General features: G+C 39.6%; 1 protein-coding gene across 4 annotated transcripts in view; it reads right to left on the bottom strand.

Moving 5' to 3' along the window:
- Positions 1-23,776, bottom strand: part of RBPJ (recombination signal binding protein for immunoglobulin kappa J region) — a 140,456-nt gene that overhangs the window by 33,074 nt on the left and 83,606 nt on the right. The window contains exons 1-2 of one of the 4 annotated variants that reach the window (XM_062636534.1): positions 21,245-21,289; positions 1,241-1,299 (exon numbers count right to left, since the gene is read on the bottom strand). The exons of 1 other annotated variant lie outside the window; for it this stretch is intronic. Coding sequence is in view for 1 of the 3 variants with exons in the window: in XM_062636531.1 (XP_062492515.1) it covers positions 21,245-21,264 (20 nt within the window). In the remaining 2 variants the exon portion in view is untranslated. Of the gene's footprint in view, positions 1-1,240; positions 1,300-21,244; positions 21,370-23,776 lie in introns of those variants that run through there. 2 more of the 4 variants (XM_062636535.1, XM_062636531.1) reach the window with 2 other exon arrangements.

Raw genomic sequence — 23,776 nt, 5'->3', positions numbered from 1 at the left:
CATATCCACACATAATGTACAAAGAGCCAACCTCAGCCAATCTGCTTTGAAATACCACTGACCCAATGTATGTTCTTTCTAATCCATTCGACAAAATGAGGTAAAGTTAATTACAACCTCACCAGTTGAGACTGTCTAAGGGACATGAACAATGCTAGCATTTCTCCTACTCCTTAAGCCCTTTTCTCCTCTGCAAAGAGCAAATGATGGGTGGTCCAACTGCACTGTGGCTCTGTGGAAGTAGGGGGCACAGCAGCCCCTAAAATCACAAAACCAGAAAGCTTTCCATCCATACACAAAACATTCCCTCCCTTCAAGAGAAACAATAAGGAAAAAAAAAAAAAGACCCACCTGCTCCAGGGTGAATGCCACCAACCATGCAGTATCACATCTTTGTACTGCATGTTCCTGCACTGCTCCAGCCTACACTTAAATTCTTTAAGTCCTCCAGCACAGGGAACATGTTACGCATTTGAAACAAGTCTTCTACTGTACAGCCCTATATACACTTTTGGCACTATATCAAATAATACTGACATAAATACAATAGAAAAAGCTCTGCTTCATTTAGTCACGCCCTCTCACTGGAAGTCACCGGTTCAATCAGAAACTCCCTCTCCCTTTTCTGACCCGCTTTCATCCTCCCACATCGCTTTCATTATTGTCCTCTCTCTTTTCCAATCCCCATAAAAAGAAAATCACAGAACCACAACTGCAATTTAAATACAGCTTGCAGTATCCGTAAATAGGCTCACTTCTGAACAACTTACAGAAAGTAACCAAATTCACTTTACAGTAGTCTACCTACCTTTGTGAAAAAACGTCATCCAGTAAAACACTACACTTGCTCATGACGCTAAGAATCAAAGGTGTAGTCCAAAAAGGCCATAATTTTAATCCAGACAGAACTCACACAACTCTGACACACCAAGTAAGGCAACAAAGTCAGTAATGACAGTTTATTTAAGAACAAGAAAGTGCCTAAACATATATCTGCAGATGTGTTTTCCCTGCTTTTGCTTTTTGCTGCAGATACTTGCAGCAAAGATATATTAAAGAACTTAGATATATCAACTGTTAAGTTGCCATTAAAATGTTGGAATGGTGTAGAATGTGAGAAACATCATAAAAAATTACTCCATGTATAATATTCATTTATATTCACATGCTGTTATTCCTTCTTTATTAACTCCCTAATAACTTTGGCTCCAATGAAAACTGCAGATTTGCACACACTTACCTTAGCAACTGATAGTGTTATCAGCTTGAAAAACCAGCATGCCAACAGGATCTCAGTCCCTAAAACACAATATAATTTGGCTCAGCTATTGTAACTGCATAGGGAATATGCAACATAAGGCTCATTAGTTTTATCTTCAGCCGCTCAAATCAAAAAAGACTTGTTAGGAAAACAACTGCACGTATTTCACAAAATTGGCTACTAAAACAATGGTAAACTGCTCACACAAAAAAAAGCAGTTTGAAGCACATCTCCATGTGTTAACATCCCACATTCACAACTGTCACCAAAAACTACTTTGCTCAGCGTATGGTTATTTGGATTCTTCTTGACCATCTAGCACAGTAAATGTTCCCCTGGATCTTACCTTGCACATCACCTGTGAATAGATTATTTCACAAGTAAACTTGACTTTTATTTCCTAAGTGGTTCTATGTCCCCCTTAAATATAATTTTAGTACCAGCAAGCCTTTAAAAGCCAAGCAGCTACCTTTTAAGAAATTAGATTTCTAAATAAGGTAAGAACAGAGTTACTGAGTACTAAAGCAGTGCTTTTTAGTTTACCATCTGCCAATTACTGCAAATAAGATTCTTTTTTTTTTTAGTTGTATTAGGCATCAACTTTAATAAACATACTGATTGTTACCTCTCTTGCCTGCTTATTTGACAAAAGTCACAAATCAGACATAAGGGAAGACTTTTTCACCTACTTTCCTGCCAATATAGGAGGCCTCCTATACTGTAGTACCTGCGGATTTGCTCAATATTGCTTTCAATGTTCTGCTGTTCAGAGAACAGTTTCCCCCTTTAAGTATACCTTCCATCCTTCACTGTAAGACAAGCATTCATCTTCTGTGCAGAAGGCAACTTAAAAACACTGAATAAGAAAGGACAAAAACTTCAGGTTCATGGCTTCCTTTGAATTACCACCGTTCGCCGTAATGCCAAAAATACATAAGAGAAGCAGAAATTGTGAATGATTTTGCAAGGAAGTGGTAAAGAACCATACTGAACTGCAAAGGAGGAAGACTCAAAAAGCCAGCCTAACCTCACTAACCATAAAGGCAAATACGTACTTATTTTGAAGATCCCTTAAAGAGGTAACAGGTTCTTGACAGGGATGGTCATTGGACAGCTTAAAATTTCTAACCACTACTCTAATAAAGTAACAGGTTAATCACTCTTCCATGCATTTTTCCTTGCTCTATATCCACAAACACAGGAGTGACTGCTTCCTACCAGCATGAAAACAAGGAGAACATACTAATATGTCTCTAAGGGTCTTAATGTCCTGTCCCAAGTGCCCCAACCAGCTTCTCCTGCACCCACTACCTGCAGAGCTCAGACCTTCAGAGGGAGCCAACTCAGTCCATCTATCTGTCACACCACTAATACACTAGGAAGCAGGAGACAAAAGGAAACCAGTGGGTTTGGTTGCAGAAAGCTGTTTGGTCACCTCAGCAAATTCAACTTTAACAGAAGCCAAAAGAGATTACATAGAAGGAGCAGCTAAACTTGTTTTCGGTTACTTTCTACCAAGTCTGTAACTCTCATGGGAAAGAACTATATGTAAGAAAATAAAACACAGAGAAATTCTGTAAGGAAAATGACTGGAAAACCTAAGTCTTAAGCATAATTAACAGATCTTACTGCAGACTAACATCCTTACTCAAAGTTTAGCTTAGGATAGTTCTAAGACTCTCACCCAAATGCAGACAGAGCTTAATGAAAAATGACAGCTAAGTATACTAATATCTCTAAGGTTTAAGCAGACTGACTGGCAAGTTTTGCTGCAACAGTTCAAGTCACCACTGTCTCAAATGTCTTTCCCATCTCTCTGCTAGGTCAGGGTAAGCCAATGTGTCTGTGCCCCAGCTGCCCCAGTTCACAGCTGGAGTGTGGCTGCACAGGCAGCTGAGCTGATTTGCCACCACCAAACACAGGGTGCCGGGCAGTTTCCCTTGGCTACCCTGACCTACCCTTACACCCCCTACTCCAGCCCTTGTCAGACCTTTCCACAGACAGATTGAAACCACTAACCCAGAACAAAACCTGTATTTTAGAAAAGGAGAGGGGTGAAAGAAAGGAAGGAAAGTGAATTTTACTGATTCAGTCATGAATCCAGTGAGTGCCAGCACGACCACAACACAATCAAAAGGTGAATGTGACCTCCCACTTTGGTGTCAAAGCACTATTAGAAAGCTGATACATCCATAGCTTCACTTTAGACCCATTTCAATGTATTTTAAATAATGTAATAGTATGCACAGTAATGCAATGGTATATACAGGGCTCAGCCCACCAAAGCAGAAGTTTCAAGAGCCATCTTTAAAAATCTTTACTGCATTTTTATACTTCTACAAAACACCTTTAGGAAGTGGGGATGATTCCCTATCATCTCCTTTCTCCAGCAACTCAGTCAATTGAGACAACTTTTTATACTGTAGAATAATTTTTTGTAAACATAATAATTGTGTTTTTGTAAACACAATAATAATAAAACACTGTAATAAGTCTGTACCCTCTCCTTTTGTTCCCTTTCTTCCTCCAACTTCCATACTTAAAATCCTTCAAAATGCAAAATGGAATCAGCTCTGTATATATGTTAAAAGGAAACTGCTAGAGTTTATGTAAGTTTATTGCTATGCAACTGTGTCTCATTCACAGATTCTAGATACCTATCATACGAGCAATAGCTCTTTAAATAATCAGATTCAGTTGTGACTGGTATCACAAGTGATACCAGTATGTAAGCAAAGAATAGGTTATCAGATCATAAGCAGGTTTCCATGCAAATAGTAATTTGCAAATTGGCCAATAAAATTCATCTCTTCAGTAGATCAAAATGATGACACAAAACCTGTGAATACATATACTTTTTAACAAAGCTGTATTTGGCACCAACCTGGTTTACAAAATTACAGGGTTTCCTAGATTTCAGATGTTTTATTATTGCATCACCCAAGAATTATGCGGTTAAATTAACATTAACTGGGTGCAGTTGCAAAATGAGCTGTCAGTATCCTAGAATTAATCAATCTCAAGTATACTGCTTCATAATTAAGCTTACAAATACATCATCCCATGAATATAAAAACAGCAGCAATAAACACAGATCCCAGAAAAGAGGGAGAATTAGAAGGCTGTTTTTCAGCTTTCTAGGACAACTAAATCATTTGGAGACCATTCTTCACTGTGAATCTTTTTCAATGTGGTTGTGCTAAAGGTCTCCAACTGGGAAGCATTTATACACACATATTAGTCTTAAAGGTTTAAAGCCACATAACTAGACAGCAAAACCAGGTGATACTCCCTGTGCCATTTATAAACCTCTGTTTTAATAAAAACATACATGTTTTATAATATTTAAAAACACTGGAATTACTGTTGGTGAACTGATTCATAGTTCTATGTTTCCAAGAGATTTATTTATTCTCCAGCTACAGCCCCTGCAATAATGAACAGAGCATTCCCACATATGAAAGTCTCAGAAGTTCACATGCCAATTTAACAAATACTTGACTACTGAAAAGAGAAAAACAGGGTACAGCAAGAAGGGTATTTCTGTTAAAATTATGTAAGCTAGACCTTGCTTTCAATTAGTGCTATTTTTAATTACAAAACCCGAATATTTAGAAACAAATTGCTAGAGAAATATAATCTCCACAAAGCCTATGATCAAATATGATAAATGCTTTTAATAACTGTTGTGGTAAATGGGTCAGTGATCCCTGAACAAGATAATCAAACAGACACTACAAAAATATACCTTTACTCCTTCTTATCATAATACACTTACAACAACCATATGAAAAGATTAAACTACATGCCTAGGATGACAGCAGGCTAACACCTTGTCATACTTTCTCCTGGTACTATAATATCACAGTTCTCTTACGTACTTCGCACGTTCCTATTGTGCCTAAATAGCTTTTACAGGGCATTTTTCATAAGAAAAAAAAAATCTGTAGAGTATAAATGCAAAGCAATTATTATTGTCCATTTTTTTTTAATGGAAATTGTGTGAATCATACTTAATTCAAGTAAGCTTGCTTTTCAGGTTTGTCAAGTTTAAACTCCATACAGATGCAAATTACTGGTAAAACTTCTCCCTGCATCTTAATGAGGTACACTATAAACTATGAAGCCAACTTGAAAACAAAAACGTTTCTGAGACAAATTCTACTTGACCTAGGTATTCAAAGTGTTTAAGAACTAGTATTTAAAAGAATATTTTACCCAACAGCACTTAACTTCTGCATGATTTTGAACCTGGGACTGCTACAATACTCATTTCCAAGAATAATGCCTGCGCTGGCATAAATTTTTGTGTAAGGATTTTACTGGATGATAAGCGTGCCTAAGCAGTGTTGCGAAGGCTCCGAACTACTGAGCTCTGAGCCCAAGCTCTTTTCAAAACACTGCTCATCCTTTCGAGTACATTCAGGCCAGAAGGGAAAGTAAATTGTCAAAACTATTTTGAAGTACTAAACAACTAATGTTTGGAAGTCATTTCAGTCAGCAGCTACAAACATGCCTCACTCATATCTTGACCGGTTTAAAAGAGATGGCCAACACATGGCTACTTGCTGTGAAGTATACGGAATAGGCTAATCAGTAGGGAGATTTGCTTCCCACAATTCCTGCCTACTGCTGCTTCAAACAGGCAGACTGAGCTCTCCAAGAAAAATGGGAAAATCATGGACATATGTGATCATTACAGTTCAGCAATCAGATAGATAAGCTGAACCCCCAAATTAAAACATGCAGATGCCTGTGCAGTCAAGATAAATGAACAAAAAAGTCTCATCCTGCAGAAAATTGGGGGATGACCTATATTAGAAGTTACAGCTTTGAATTCAGCATTGTAGAGAGATGGTAGCTTTTCTTCCATGGCCTTAATGCATTCTGGAAAACAGGGACATGCTAACATGTCCACAGAGCAGGCCCAGTACTCCATTAACAGCTAATATTCCTTCATTGCTTTAATTTTGCAGTTTACAAAAAAATGAAGCCTATGCTACAAAACTGATTAAGCATCTCTGCAGTAACTTTGGAATCCATACATCAATTCTAACTAAGTTTAAAAAGAAGAAAAGTTAAAGTTTTAACAATTAACTTGCTATGAGTTTTATGAAATCTGGAAGCTCGATAGGCATTTCCAAAACACTGATGTCACTGAAAATGACAAGCAGAACCTGGAACCTGCACACTGTTTCAGAGCTGGTCACTCTACATATACTATTTGAATAGACAGTAAGCGTATGCCTTAGGGATACTACAAATACACTTTGCTCATTAGGGATGAAGGAACCCCTGATACTGTCCAAGAAACTTTCCTCAACACACAGGGCACAAATGTATAGGAAGCACAAGTTCTTTAGTCCAGCCATTTATAGAACAACTTGGAGACCAAAAAGAAGTCCTGTTACTTGACAACAGCATATGCAAAATGCAGTCTAAACAAATGAAGAAAATTCAGAACACCAATTTGAAAGTGCTTTCATTATCTTATAAGGTTATGGGAAAGTTTAAATACTGTCAAAACAGCATTCACACATACAGAATAAATACCAGCATTTCATCTTGCAAGTCTTTTAAATCTGATATCTACATTCTGTTCACATAGGCATAAGAAATATAGAAACAAACTGTTTAATCTGCAGTCAGATTGTAAGCAGAGGGTCTCCAGAATTTCTAATGATAAGAATGCCATTTAACTGTTGAGTCATACACAATTTTAGGGCACCTGCCTTAAGTGGATTTAAAAAAAAAAACATAACCAACCAAACAAAAAGCCCCCCACAACTATGAGTTGAGTACTGAATTTATTTATGACTCTAAACCTGTTGGAAGAGGTATCAAATTATGTTATATTTACTAGCCCGAAGAAAAGCCTAATAAAATATTCTGCAATTTAAAGATAAACACTAGAAAAGTAAATCCCTTTGCAACTTGTTTTTTTTTTTTCCCCAGTGTTTCACAGGTTGTTGCAATAACTTTGTGTGGCAAGTTACCTACAGTATTAGCTATGGTGGCGTCTAGCTCTTTAAACAAATGATATCGCTATGGGGACAGAGGAAGAACTGCTGAACTGTTTCTATGACAAGAACGGTAGTGGGAGAAGTGAAATGTGAGTGGCAGGTTTGGAAGCCTGAGGTATTTTTCACTTCTGTATTTTTTCCATATACACAGGAAACTCCCTTGGGGGGGTGAAAGACCAACTTCCCTACATCTAAATGCAAGAAAATGTGTAAAACAGAAAAGCCATTCAATATTTTCTTAACCTTAACAAAAAATAATCTAAAGAATCAGACAAAAAATTCCATACTGAAATAGACAAATCTGATTTTCCTAACTCAAAAATTTCTTCTGACAAAGTTTCTTTAGTAGTACAAAATTTGAGAGAATCAAGAGACAAAAGATTAGGGTGCCTCCATACACATATTATCTACTTTTGTATTTAGAGAATTCGTTCCCTTCCCCAACCCCCGATTACTGCCCATCCACTCCCCTCCACTAGCTTTTGCTGCTGCAAAGTGAGTGAGGCCATGAGGAGGAAGGTCAGATAAGACGGTCCACGCAGAAGTACAGAGCCTTCTGCTCCCACTGTAGTGGATGCAGGCATTATTCTTACTCAGGCCAAGCCTCCAGCAATCCATCTGCAAATCTCCAACAACAGAATTAGCAGACAGCTGAAGAAGAGTAAGACCCTAACAAGCTTAAATGGTACTTCCCCTGAACATTCTCCTGTGTATGACTTTTCAGTTCAGGGGATTTCTGAGCCCTATGTTGATGCCAGGAATGAACACAGCTTTTATTAATAACTGGACCCCTCATGGTCCAAGTATACTGAAGACAGTAAAGGACACATACTATGTGCTTTGGAGACAGATGGCGCAGTGAAGAGACAAAAAGGGAGAGTTCTGCTATCTAACGGGACTACGCTAGATGGACAAGGGAATCCAAAGCAGCCTGGCATAATCAGTACGATCAGCCTCAAAGGTTCACCGCACCCCTGAACTAAAATTCAGTTTTAACACATGAGCAAAGCCAGTGTCATACTGGAGTGACATCTGAAAAGCCTGCAGCTCAGAAGCCGCAGTCACTCACCCTGAACTGAACACTGCAACATAACACCACAGCTGTCTGAAGGTGCACATGGAACATATGTACAGCTGTCAAGTGCAGTATGATCATGCAAATGCTTATTAATAAAACTAACTAGAAACACTAAGGGAAAGCAGAGTGAATCTCTACTAGTCATCTCTTTGCTTTTAGAAAACTGAGCTTCTACATGTGAGAGTCCCAACCAGTTTTACTTTGGTAACATGCAATACAGCCCTGCTACCAGATGTTTCCAACTTTTGAGAACAGAGTAAGACCAAAATTTTTTTGGGGGGTGTGGCGATTATTTGTTTGGTTTATTTAAGGTTTTTATTTTTCCCCAAGGAAAGGATTTTCCAGTTTTCCCCAAAGACTGACAACTACACAAGGTCCCTTAGGAAAGATCTTCATCAACAACACACACAATGCCACAACAGGCACCCAACAGCTGCTCAACTACGCTACTTCTAATAGTTAGAAGATCTCATCGATCTTCCCGAGCACAGCTTGGGACAAACCTAACATATTCACCATGAGGGCACCACTCTTCACAATACACAAGGAGCAGAGAGAGGCCCCAAGAGCTCCAGTTGCCCTGACTGGTTTTGTAATGAAAACCAACATAGTCCATCCTCTCTGTAAAAAAGGCTCCCTGAACCTGCATGCCACCCAATAAATGATGTTTACAAGCAGCATGAGTTATAGCTGAATAGAGGGTACTTACGGGAATGATACTGTGCCAAAACCTAATATACTCTGAGTCCCCAAAATGATGCTTCTAACAGCTACAATTAACCGTAGACACTGCATAAAATGGACAGAATAAGGAATCAAGAGGACTGCAACAGAAAGTCAAAAGCAAGTAGACAATGCGATAAAGGCCTCAGGCAGAAGGAAAATGTAGTGGATTCCATTATAGATCATTTGGCAAAGAAGAAGCTGATGAATGACTCAAGTCTCAGGAGAACAGCATGAAGTTACTTTTGGCTTCCAAGGCAGAAATTAACAAAGCAGCTGAAAAAAGGAAGAGGCCACAGACAAAAGGAGCAATGGAGATCTGGGACAAGGCCTAAGTGTTTGCTTCCTGCTTCTCCAACTATGGTCCAGTGTTGCAAGACTGAATGTTTGAAGGTTCCGTTTACCGAAGGAGAAAGGTTGCACACATTTGAGCCTTGACAGCTAAAACTGTTAGTCAATTCTGATATCCAAAGGACATCCCTATTTGACTTTTTAAATTATGTTGCACAATGAAGGGGAGAGGAATGCTTTAGCCAAAGCTGCTTAATCACTGAGAGTGAAATGAGGCTCACTCCTTTTGAAAGAAAAAGTGCTGTGTTACATACCTACTTCTAGAATATCTTTACGTTAAACTTCTTAATATGTATTTTTTGTGGCACACCAATAGCAAACAAGGTCATGACAAGTATACCGCAAGATCTACAATACTAAAGATGCCTCCTCTGATGAGAACAACAAACACAGGAGAAAACCACAAACAAACTGGTAATTTTTAACCTATAATAAAATACCGCAATATGAATACTATTTCTTTAAGGTTCTGAAATGGTATTAAGAAAAGCAAATTCAACCACTGAACAAGGCAAAAAGAGAAGTTACAATTTTATGCAGAAAGTTACATATGCTCTTTTAACCCATCTTACGTTAGGAGAAACTTTATGTATAGTAAATAATACGTTGTAAAACAAAAGCTGTATCACAAACAACCTAATGTTTATGTGTATACACACACCCCCTTTTTTGGGCAATGCTTATTTACAGAACTCGGCTTTCAAAACTTGGTCTCAGCTTTACTTTCTTTGCTTTCATCACTCCAAAACCAATCCTTTCTCCCAGTTCTGCTGCTTTAGAAATACACCATGTTAGTAAGAACAAAGTGTTCTGTTTCTTCACTGCTTTCAAGATACTCTCCACAAAGCCATAAGAACAGATTGCAGTCCCTGAATTCATTCAGGATTCTATTTTATCCATCCCTCTTGAAGCAGCAAAAGGATAACAAAATAATAAGTTTCCCATATACTTCTGAGATGATGAAAAGGACAGAAACACATCAAAAAAGAGAAGAGAACCAACAGAACTCCTCTAAAATAAATGATCCTCTACTATGTTTTCTTCCTACCCCTCATAAAATACATTTCCTGCCTTCACATTATTAACAGTTAGGATCTTTCTTTGGCTTTCCCCATATAACTTAATTTTCCTCATCCCTCTGTATCAATGTGTTGTCTTTTGTTACACAAGATACCTGCGGTTTTTGAATTCTTTAGATTCTACTTTATCTCAAATCCTCACCTGTTCTTTAGCCAGGAGACAAGCGGCATACCAGTGCTTATTAGACACCCTCTCTCACAATCAAAGACACCAATATGGCCAAGCTCCAAAAAGTAAGGAATAGGGTTTGGACTTGACCTAAAACATACAGTTGTTAGATTATGACATTGGGCGAGTAGTAACAGTGACTTCACCATTCTGTAGACAATGCTGGTGATGCTTTAAGTACAACACAAGCTTGACAGGGTTAGTAATAGCAAAAACCAGGGAGGGGGGGCCATAGGGTGGGGAGAGAAAAGAGAACACAACAGACCCAAAGCAAGGCGCAACACTGTCAGGAAGTACTCTGGAAGTACTGCTCTGGGCAAAGGTAAGTGAACACAGGCTGCCCAGGAACAAAGAATAGGGCTTATACAGAAACTTCAATGAAAAAAAGGGGACAAAGTATTCCAGTATACTACCCCATGAAGAGGTGTAGAAGCAAAACTAATTGAAGGCTGTTCACACAGTTCAGGGAAGAGCAAGGCTGAAAGCAACTATGTAAAACAAAAAACCTCGACTTTACTTCAATATGCTTTATATATAACAAGAAGAAGCAGAACTGACCAGATCTAAACTAGAATCAGAGGAAAGGAATTTCAAGCAGTGTCTATACACATTTTTCAACTAATGTCAAAACACAAAGGAAAAACTATTAATTAGGAAAACAATTTGGACACTGGTACAGAAGTATTTTCCATTCTGAAAAAGAAAGTATTACTGAAAGAAACTGCCTAAAATCAGGGCATTAAATAGGAGAATATCGAACACAACAGAGCAAGTCTCAAAAGTGCCACCATAAAATCTGTGTTAAGAATGGACCTTAAACAATATCCACAATTTGAATCCTATGCGCAAGAAGCACAGACGAAAAACTCCAGTAAGTGAAGAAGTCTCTTATCTCTACAAATGTAATACTCATCACTGCCTAATAATTCCTAGCAAATATAGGTCTGTTGCTTTTGGGTTTAAAAGCCATTCTAACTGAAAAAGATAAAGTTTCAAAACTGAACTGATGCAATGTGACTTTCGTGACTACGCAAACTGACAGGTCTAACCAGTCTACTGCTAAGTACCATACAGCAGTAAGGTGCAACAGCCAAGAGTCAGTTATGAGAGTCACTCTAGCAGATGAACCAAGAGGCACATTCGCCTTCATAATCAGCAGCAGAACAATTACTTCTGGAAGCCACTCTCGTAAATTTAGTGCTTATATGAAGATCTCTCAAGCCTTTACATCATGATTAGGAATCAAAGCTAGTATCATCTCTGCCACATTTGTCACAATGCATCAAGCGTGCTACAACCCTCTTCCAAAGAGGAAGCCTGATGCCAAATACTTATTTTGATTAACTATTCTGCATAACTTATTAATAAGAGATTTGTAACACACAAGCAAACAAAAGCCAAAAATAATACCAACCACGCACTAATAAAAAGAAATGGAATGCATTAGGAAAACAAATGAACAAATAAAAACCACACAAGAAAAATCATAACACCATAGGACTCAGCACTGGCAAAGTTTTTTGCTGTATCCCACTCACTTCTGGAAGATATTACATTATTAAGGATTTTACTAGTCATCACTATGTATCTACTACAAAACTAAGCCAGCACGAAAAGAAACACACACACACATGCAGAGTAACACCAGTCTTTCCCTAAAGCTTTTCTTTTCTGAGTTCTTACACTCACTACTGAAGCCAGAGCTGGCTGACTGATCTGGAAAGCAGTAGAACATTCTGAATTTTAAAAATAAATACCTATACAGGATAATTTCTTCAGTAGTATAAACACATGGCTACAGCACATTGCAGCGCCGCTTCATTTTTCTTCAAGCCACAGTTACCCACTGGTCATGCCCTACTCACTGCTTTTATGTCTCAACTATATATAAGAGCAGCACCTCTTTAGCATCTATTCTAATAGCCCTCACCATTAGCAAAACACATGAATCATGAATACAGTCACTCTCAGTCTTCCTTACCATATCTTTTTGTTACACTGATTAAAAACCTAACAAAATCAGGTATCTTCTGACCATCTTTCACAGTCACAGTAGGGAGAGAAGACACAATTCCACCTGCAGCAAACTGCACAAGCAAACGACCCATAACCACACAGAGCAACAAGAACCGAATCAGGAAACTAATTCTATTCCCACCTATCCATGGACTCTATGTTTGACCTTGGAAAGTCATTGGGGTTTTGGCTTGTTTTTTCACGTTCAGGACATGAAGGGCTTTTACGCAGATGGCTGGAACAACAACAACAAAATAACTGAGTAAGTTTAATTATTATTTATTCCATTATGCCAGGCCTTAGGACTCTTCCACAATGGCATAAATTCAGAATGATTCTCTAGACCTTTGTTTTGAAGTTCTCTTTGTGTAAGAGCACTGGTAAAAGCACTAAACCATTATCAGAGAGCCCCCCGCACCATATCAAAATCAGATAAAAGCTCCATTTCACAAATTCTTCTAGTGAGCAAACAAATTTAACCTTATTTTCTACACTGGCAGCTCCCAATCTGCAATTTGCAGAAGAAACACCACCTGCAAGACCCTCTGCCACTGCTCCCAGACAAAATTAAATTTTAGAGTCAAAATAAGTGTTACCAGGAAAAGGAAAGCAGAATATTGCCTTGAGTATTTTTCACTCTGCACCATGTCTGAATTTCATGGCCGCCTGATCAAGTTTCATTCTGATACCAAGTTTCCTGGTAATCTCTCAAAGCACCACACACTGGAAACATGCCACAAGTACAGGTTTGAAAAAAACAGAGTACGGATGAAATGTTTTACAGACTAAGCAGTGTTATCAAGAATACCAACAGAAAGACATTTTTTCCTTACACATACTGGGAAGCATCTGCTTGTGCCTGTACTCTTAAAGGGAAAATTGTGCTAAATCTGCTACCCAAATAACTACAAATACTTAGATTTACAGCAAAAAGACTACGACCCATTGCAATGTATACCCTTGAATCTCGCCTACCAGAAGCAGAAAAATTAACGTGTAATCTCACACAGAGCAGTCAAAAATGACCACTTGCCAATACAGACTGTTGCCCATTACAACTGTTCAGGATTTTGAATATACTTATTAAATGGCACTTCATAAAATTAGTCATATAATTACAACGAAAAGGGGAGAGCTCTTGCTCCTGAATAAGAAACAAATGAGGAGAAGTTATGGTTGTGTGTATATGCACAACTACCTTAATGCCTTCATGTTTTCCAAGTGAGGCAACAAAAACAAATTTATTTAAATAAATTACAGAAATATATACTTAAATTCAACAAGAATGTTTTCAAAGATATACCTACACAAAAGACAGATCCAAAAAAGAGCCTCATAAACTCACTGAAGAAACATGCAGTGACTGAAATGTTCAGATTGCTTTAGAAATAACACATTGTGCCCCAGCAGCATGCCATTCATTGAATAATCTGATTAATCAAAATAGGGAAAGATTTCAATAACTGTATCTTATGGTAAGAGTTTATATATATCAATCTCTTTTCAAAAATTACACAAAATATTAAATGGAACACAAAACCAGTATTATCCTTGTAAAGTTATAGCCTCTGTCTATTCTGAGGATGCAAAACTGCGACGTTAATCCACAGATTTCTCACACTTTCCATACCAAAAGCCATACCTTCTTTTTCTTGCTAAAAAAGTTTACCACTGCAGATATGTAACTTACAAGTTACAAACTGAAGAGCGTAAAGCCACATGGCTATATATCACTATCTGGCTAACTAAACTCCAGTTGAGGAGTATTAAGTATTTTTCAGAAAATGAAGTTATTTTAAATAGTATACATGGGTTCTGAAAAGTGGCCAGTGATGTCACATCGAAATAGACAGTGAAAGAGTTTCTTTAGGTTGGAAAGGGTACTTAACATCTTTTTTACAAAAGGTAGCAACCACAAAATACACAGACACACACGAATTACAAGTAAAGAGAACCACAACATCAATAGAACCCAAGGAAATGAGGTAATGTCAAACTCTAGGTTTAGCGCTTACTTTTGCAAGACTCAGAATCTAATTATATGGAAATTGCTGTTTTCTATTAATAATTTTCTCTTCAAAGAAATGTATTGGCTGTTTCCTCTTCTGAGTTTTTACACTGAAAAGAAATAACCATAATTCCATAGTATTTCTTTACCTCATATGATCTTAATGATTAATTATTGCAATTATGTTCAAGTGTATCATATTAGAACATTGTAAGCATTGCCACATAAAAATAGTGAAAGTTCAGTAAGATCAAGAACATAATTTTGCACCTATAATTATAAACCTGCCTTGAAATACTGTAGACTTAAAAGGCATATAGTTTTGTCAACAGAAATAAGATTTCATCTGACAATACAGCTCGTGATGTTCACCATTTTCCTGTCTTCACCTAAATACACAGGGAAAACCGAGCAATTCTGTAAAAGCAGACAGACATTGCAATTGCTGAGATTTTTAAAGTACTGCAATAACACAAAAAAAAAATAACATCCACTTAAAAGTACACCTTGCCTGTGAATGTTCTTGGGAAGCAGTGATTCAGCATATTACAGTGCCATTTAGGTCAGTTAATACTGTGCTTGCAATTAACGTCCAAACTATTTCGAATGGCAAGTATGACAAACATAGAAAAGATGTCTGGATGATCTTAAGGTCCTTTCCAACCCTAACTATTCTATGATTCTATGTCCTGAAACTTTAAAATTCTGCTGCCATGATTCACTCTCTAAATGTGAAACTATTATTTTGTATTGTGTAAGAGAGAACACTCGTTTGTATTAAATATTTTACAAGCTCAAAATTACAATTTTTCTCCTCAATTTTATCCAAACCCCAAGACTGCAAAAAACAGGTACATATCACACCTTAACTGTACCCTTCACCAAAAATGAGTTACTAACTATAAAAACTTGCTTCAAAATCTTTGCCCATGAAGGCACCACAGGTCTTTTACAAGGACTTTAAAAAGAATGTGAAGAGAAGCTAAAGTACCCTATAGCTACTTGTAAAGAGAGAAATTGCTTAAGCTCAAAATACTGAAAAACAACCATAGAATCAATTATTACTGCAAAGCAGAAATTAGCAAGTCAAAGAAACTCCCATTCACAAACTAGTGATCATTTATGCAATTCATAGAACAGAATAGCATGCTTAAAAGAATTATGACTGCAAAGAGATATCAGCAAAGGGTACTGCCTTTTAACTAGCATTAAAAAAAGCACATGTACTATGCCTAATAAAACAGTCTACAGATCTTTCCTGGAGAAATCAAGCTATAAAAAGATTATTTTCAAAGTTTCCTTGTGCTACTATCAACCAGAATAAGTCAGAAATTACAAAGAGCTACTCAGTACAATGACTAAACAATAACAGTAAATAAAATTAAAACCAAGAGCTTAACTTCATAAAATTGCAGCTACTGAAACTGCAAAAGGTTAAAGAATATTTGCAAGCATCTCAGAAGACTTCTTCAGATATACTGTCCAGAAAGATTTCCCAGTAGCCAGACTCAAAACACTGACATGCTCTCCGATAATGATTTAAATGTTAGTCACGCAAAACCATCTACTCGTTTGATTGTAAATGAGTTTTTCCCAACCTTTAACACTCATCATGTGCATACACACTATACAATAGCTGTAGTTATGCTATTACTCAAATCTTAATAAGCTCTATGTTTAAACCTCCAGTGACAGTAAAAACTGTAGCCTGAAGATCCCATGATCTTCCCTTGAATTCTACTCCTACAGTCTATATAATCCTGTTTCTACATCTTGAGCAGCACTGAAACCATTCTCACTAACATCTTGCAGCCTAACCCTCCAATGAGGCTCACAATCAACAGGTAATTCTCATCTTCCTAGATCTGTCAATCACACAAGACTACCAGCAGTGTTCCTTTTTCAGAAATATTCTCCCTGGTTTCCTTGGCACGTTGGTCTCATGATTCATCCCCTTATCATTCTAATTGTTCTTTCAGTGCATCCTCCTTAAGAAGCCTCCACATTCACCTGTGCTATTTTATGAATCATTTAATCGATTCCTGTCTTGCACCCCTTTCTATTCTCATTCCCTTTATCCTGGGCCAGGACTGAAATCAAACTATTAACTCCCTGCCATTAATCACAATATACTTTCTACTTCATATCTCCTGTGTTTGTCCAAGCTAATACCCCAGCTTGTGTCTTTCTCCATATAGATACCTCACTATCAGCTCAGTGCAGACAAAACACAGGTCTTACTCTTTCATTGCTTCAGTTCGCTTTCCGCTACTGCGAGTCACTAACCTTTGGGACTCTAAACGATGCATCAGCCCTCACACTATGGTTCTGTATCAGTCCTAGAATTAACCCAGTTTTCATATCCTGGGAATGCCCACCACATCACTAATATAAGCCTTTTAGTAGCTTAAATCTTATCCTGTGACCATAGCAGTTTACATCAGAACTAGCAAAGCATCCTCGTTCATGTTTCAAAAACCAGAGCTGACCTTGTTCTGTTCATTCTGAATGCTACTCTCTAGATAGCTTTTATAGCCTAAGGTCAGATCAAACAAGTCTCCCCTACATCCCCCATCTCCTGAGCAGCATCTGCTTCACTCTCTAATTCAAGACACTTACTGGTCAATGCCCTCATCCCAAGATTACTAATCAGGACATAGATGAGGTTCATATTTCAATCAACTGTTATATTTTCATTTCTGAACTTCTCCACAAAGCAGCACCTTATTCTTCCAAAACACACCTACAAATGTTTCCATAGGGCTCACTAAAAACAAACAGACAAACAAACCGACCAGATGGCTGGCACACCTAGACCACTATGCTAAAATTCACTGCACTGATGCCAGATATTCTCCTGTGTCTTACCCTTATATTGTTAAATATTCCGGGTCAGGAAACACCTCTTAACCACAGAGCTGTGGGATGACTAATTCAGACACATAATTCAAATAGTCTGATATTTTAAAAAGTGTTACTAAAACAACTGTCTACTTTACAGTGCCTATGGAAAACATCTTAGCAGTGACAACCCCACTCAGTTATTTTGTCTTTTTCAAGGCTTCTCAACCTGCCTGAAAAATAATCCCAATACTATCCTTTATACTGTGGTGACAGAGGTTTTCACTGGCAATCAAGCATTCAAAACAATGCCTAGCAGTTCTCATTTTTATCTATCTTTTCTAAAATTTTGATCACTTGTATGGTGGCACAGGAATTGCAAAGGTGGTTTGGTTGCTGGTTTTTTGGTTTTGGGTTTTTTTTTTTTCAATAGCTTCTTGCGTTACTTTCTAGTACTTTAAAGATCAAGTCATCTCAGGCTACAGAGACACTATTCCATATTTTATGTCACTGTAAAGTGACACAAAATTCAGTTCTTTGGAATAGAAACTGTGTCATATGGTTGTGTTAGGTGTAGCACAGAAAGTTACAAACTAACTGAGGCCTATATGCATTTCTGTAGTATCAGTAATTATTCAAAACAAAATGTTTTGCACTCATGTAAATGCTTCTCTAATTAAAAACCCTTTTCATTATTTTTGTCATCTTACAGTGATGCTTTCCTAAATCATTCACAAGAAAAACCAAAATACTATCCTATCTACATATATACTATATTATACTATACTATCCACATAACTATACTATACATATAACACATATATATGTATATTATATATAATGTATATGATATAATTAGTATTATACATTAATTCTAATATTAATATATATTATACATATATATTTTATACTATACTATCCACATACATTACTATACTATCCACAAAACCCCAAAATACTATCCTATTATTCCAGCCATAAATTACCCGTTTCATTTTAAATAATGGTTCAAATAGTTAGTGAATCATTTTCAGTTATTTGATGTTTCTGTGTACTTTCTCATTATAGCTCTGCTCCTGTGCAATACAGGTTCTGTCACACCATGTATATGGGTGTGATGCAAGTAGCAGGAGTATGCCACATGCTACAAACAAGAAATTGGAAATGTAGTTTGACTGCCCCCCAGAATAACTGCAGTAAATTCCTACTATTCCGTTTCAACACAGCATAAACCTATGTACTATCAGGTAGGCTTAGGCACAAAGTTTATGCAGAAAAAAAATCGTAGTACTTTTACGTTCAGCTTACACTGACTGCAGAAACACCATATGCTTTACCTCAAAGTTTGAGCACCCCTAAGAACTGCAAACTGTCCCTTAAAATACAACATGGTATTTGCATACTACATTCTTCAGTTAAGCTTTTTAATTTCAGGAACTTTTATTCCTGTGCAATTCAGCTTTTACATAAAGAAAACTGCCTTTACTATTTCAAAAAAAAAAAAAAAAAATCAGCTACTGAAGTAACATCAATTTTTAATATTAACACAGACAGACAGCCCAGCATCAGAGCCACACTCCAAACACAGAACATAAAAAAAAAAAAATCAGACTCCTCAATGTAATCTAACTGTAATATTAACTAAATTTAACAGACTTCATTTTACCAATGTTAAAAATATTTAACAGTAAGAAAACAAGACTACTTTTTCAGAGAATTATTCGACTTACAGGTTTTGAACAATAAATTCAACATTAAAAACCTAAAATACACACCTTTTTTTTTCCAATCATGGTAAAATGCTGTTTTTCCTAATGAATAAATAATCTACAGTTGTTACTGTCAACACTGTAACAGATCTCAGAGAAGAATAAAAGTAACATCACAAACATGAGAACACTCCTGACAAACTGATTATTATTGTAATAATCAATAAACAAAAGGAAACAGAACCCAAATACTCAGATGAATGCAGTAACAGAAACGTGGAAAGACTAACTAGAGCACAGACTAAAACTTGCAGCAAACTTTAAACGCGTTTGCTCCCTTCTTTCAACTCTAACCTCTAAAACAGTACACTCCAGGAACCACAACAAAGTAAGACTAGCTTGCCCGAAGAACATTTAATTGGGAAAATGTGTATCAGCCACAAGCCGCCTTTATCAGGAGAGAAATCAAGCAAAAACTTCAGTTTAGTTTTCGACAAACAAGAGTGAAGAATTGGAAACACTACTGCAGCCAAACAAAACAACAAAATACCATAATGCTACCTTCTCCATGAGAACAAAAGCATCAACCACCAACTCCACCCCACCCCCAAGCAGGCTGTTGCTCTCTAACCACAGAGCCAATGCTGTAGACAATGTAATCCCACAGGGAAGACAGAAGGTCACAGACACACTGTGAAATCACAAAATAAGGTCCACGTTGCAGAAGGGCAGGCAGTACTTTCACCACTTAGGGTTTCATTTGCACAAACAGGTGGGGTACAGAAACAGCCCGTTCATCTCTTGACTGTCCCTTCCCTCATCACATAGAGGGAGGTCACATATGCTTAGTCTAGTCCAAAATTAAGGACACGGCACTTACAGTAAGCAGCAGAATTCAAGACGTGGTGAGGATGACAATATGCAATGTAACACTGCAGGTGAGACTGCATTGTGTATACCAGCAGTGGATCTGTTATTATTCATCAGCTGTAGGTGGCTAACAGGGTGTCACTTAGTACAGTGACACACGCTGCAGCTGGCTAGCCATGATTAAGTACTACCCAGTGTGGCTGAAAGGGATGGCGACTATCATTCATTACACTCCAGCGTGGCGTAGCGGGGTGGGGGGGCTGCTACCCTTCGCTGCAACGCAATATTTGGAGAAAGGCAGCTAGAATTCCCTAAAGCCTTGGGAATGGTGCACGGGGAGGAGAGAGAAAGGGAGCCTTACTCCCCCAGTCTGCAGGAACCGGTGTCCTGCTAGCAGCGGCAGAAAGCCTGACCGCGCTCTACGCGACCGGGAGCGCTCCACCTCGGCGCTCGGCGGTGTCAGAGCCACCCCGCTCCCGGGCCGGGCCGGGGGCCTCCATCTAGCCCCCGCCGTACGAAGGGGCTAAGGCAGGGCAGAAAGGCTGCGCTCAACTTCTCCAAACTGCAGGAGCAAAAGCCTTTGTCCGAGAGCTCCCCAGTATGCGGCCGAGGGAGCCCGGGAGTCCCCCTTCTACGGCAGGTTGAACTGGGATAGCAAAGAAGGGGGAACGGCATGTGCCCGCCCCGGGTCCGTCCTCGCTGGTCTCCGCTGCTCCCCGGGAAGCCCTCAGAGAGGGACCCGTCCGGAGCAGCCAGGAGGAGCACTGACCCCGCACGGAGTTCCGACCGCTGTGCTCGTGCCGGAGGGAAGCGGAGCAGGGGAAGCACCGAGCCCTGCCGAGCCCTCCCCACCAGGGTGCCTCCGGACGGGAGCCCAGGCCGCTCACGGCCTGTCACCCGAGGCGCGGGGGGCCTCCTCCCGTGTGCCCACCCGGCGGGATCCCAGCCCCCCGGGGTTTGCTCCCCGGGGCCTGCCCCAGGGCCATCCGAAGGGCAGCCCTGGCTTCCCCCGAGCGGCGGCCGAGGCGCCGACGGGCGGCCGTGGAGCAACCGGTGCGCCGCCACCCCCAGAATCAGCCGGCTGCCGGCGCGGCGCCGCGAACCCCCCGCACTCACCCTGTCACAACAGGCGCCATCTTCCACAAACTCTCGCCAAAACTCCTACTCTCGCGAGAGAGCCCCCCCTCCCCGCGCCCGGAGCGCGCGTGCGCGGGCCCGTGAGCCACGCGCGGGGCGGGGGAAGGAGGCGGCGCGCACCGCCCACTCCGCGCCTGGGCTCTCCCCTCAGACACAACAGCCGAGGCGTGGGAACCGAGCGGCTCTCGCGAGAGCCGCGCGCCGCTGGCCGGCGGGCAGAGCGGTGAGAGCGGCAGCTCTCGCGACAGCAGAGCGCGCGGGGCGGGGGGTGAAGACGGGAGATTGAGGGATTCCTTCTGCCCGCTCGCGCGTCTGGCTCCTGCGGCTTACCCCGCTGGCGAGGAGGGGCGGCGGGGGATGGAACAGAGGTGCCCCGGTGCCGGTGAGGGGAGCTCGCCGCTCTTCCCTCCGCCACCCCCACCCCGCGGGAAGCGCGTGTGGGGCCGCTTGCCTCGTGCTGCCTGTGGGCGCCGCACATGCGCGGCTGGCGGTCCGCGGAGAAGCTCCTGCCGCGTAACTGGGCTGTGCCGACAGGCGCCGTGGTGTGTGGGGGAGACGAAGACGTTCGTTTTCCTCGTATAAAATCTCTCAGGAGTTCAAATGGGATCTTCTGTGGAAGTTTTGTCAGTGCCTGCTTAGACGAATCGCTTGAGTCAAAACCCCAAGCTGATGACCATCGAGCAGCTTCACTTCCCTGCCATAGTCAGAGAAAGCCAGGCCGCACCGACTGGAGGAAACCTGTCGTGTTGTGTCTGGTGGCTCTGCAAGGCAGTACGGACTAAGCACTTCCTGTTTATCGAGGTTAAAAATTAATTCGTACATGACTCCATACAGAAAACAGTGGGAAACTGAAAATAAATTGATTTCCAAATAGCGAACAAAAACGCTGGAGTAGGAGGCTGAGATGTGGAGGCACAGGCATTAGCACTAATGGATTTCTTACACTGAAATGTTCCATCACCTTTTAAAAATCGGTTCCAAACGAGAAGCCTGTTTTCATAATACCTCTTGTAGTCTGCAGCCAAAAGCACAAGAAGCATTTGTTTAGCAAACACAAGTTGTTGAGTCTGCTAAGACTTCAACCGATGCAGCAAACCTTGTGGTGACCTCGCAGATCAGCTGCTGAGGCACGGGAACAGAAGGTATCTACAGATGTGTTCCAGTGTTTTGACATAGCAAAAGAAGACCCCCATTTTTTATTTGTTTTAACAACATGTTTTCAAGGTGAGGGGGCTGTTTGTCCATTAGAAGACTGTGTTGGAAAATTAATACTTTAAGGATTCTGCCCTGTCTGTTCAACTTCTTCTCTGTCTTTAGTATAACGTCAATCCAACTTCAAGCACAAATGCAGTGTTGATTTAAAGATCTGCTGAGATTCCAAAACCCACATAATTTTTATTACTGCACCTCTGTACCTCTGCTGTCTCCCAAATTAGAGAGAAAGATAACATTTTAGTAATCTCATAAATGTGATTTTGGGTTTCTCTCCTGCATACATTCTCCACTGCTAATATTAATTCAATGAATGATGTCTCAGATGAGTAAAATCATGTTTTAAGAGATTACTTGGCAACAGTTTGCTGTAATTCTACTCACTGTACAAATAGCTATTGTTTGCTCTCATTAAGGGACTTTCCCCATCATGATTTCCACCTCCTCATTAGGTTTGAAAGGACTTTGGTTGGCTCCCTCATAGGTGCAGTTCTCGGCAAAAGCACAATGCATACTGGAAATCCTCTGTATTGTTTGCAGAGACTGGCTCATAATCTATTTGGAAATCTCTTCCTAAAAACATCTTCTCTTTTTTTTTTTTTTTTTCCCCTCCCAAGGCTGAAGAATGATCTCAGCTCATGCTCACTCCTTTCCATTAAGAATGGTTTCTGGATATTTGCCATGGACTGTCTCTAGATGGTCATTTGATGGGGCCCCTCTTTTAGTGTGTTTTGAATCAAACTGGAAAATCTAAAAATACAGCACACAATAATCTGCAGTGTCTAGACTTTTAATATTTTACAAAGAAGGCATTTTGGTAACCAGATTAATTGGATACTGGAGCAGGTATATTATTTCAAAGAATTAATAATTACAGAAATTATTGTAGTCTTTTCCATCACCAGCAAAAGTACATTATAAAGCAAATAACCACTGATTTTTCTTTTTTTTTCTTTTTGATGATAAACAGTCTGTAGTTCAGAAGGCCAGGAATACTAGTCAAACAAAAAACAATAGCCTGAAATTGTATGAGTAGCCAGTGGAAGGAAAGATAATAAAACCACAGTGGGTTTTTTTAATATTGTTCATGCATTAATTTATCTTCTTGCTGCTATGTTTGTATTTCACATAGTAAAGTGTGAGCAATTCCTGTTGACTTTATTGGAAACTGAAAGCATCTGGTACCCTGGGGAACTAAGCCCTGCTTTCTGGTCTGTAATGAATGTAAGCACTTCCAGAGCTGGAAAACACATTTACATACAAGGTTTGCTGCTTTTAAAATGTTGCGTTTGCTATGCA

Source organism: Pezoporus occidentalis, unplaced genomic scaffold, assembly GCF_034315485.1.
Source record: "Pezoporus occidentalis ecotype Australia unplaced genomic scaffold, CSIRO_AGI_Poc_V1 ctg48, whole genome shotgun sequence".
Classification (NCBI taxonomy): Eukaryota; Metazoa; Chordata; class Aves; order Psittaciformes; family Psittacidae; genus Pezoporus; species Pezoporus occidentalis.
The sequence above is the reverse complement of the archived record's forward strand: the minus strand, read 5'-3'. Positions and strand labels throughout refer to the sequence as shown.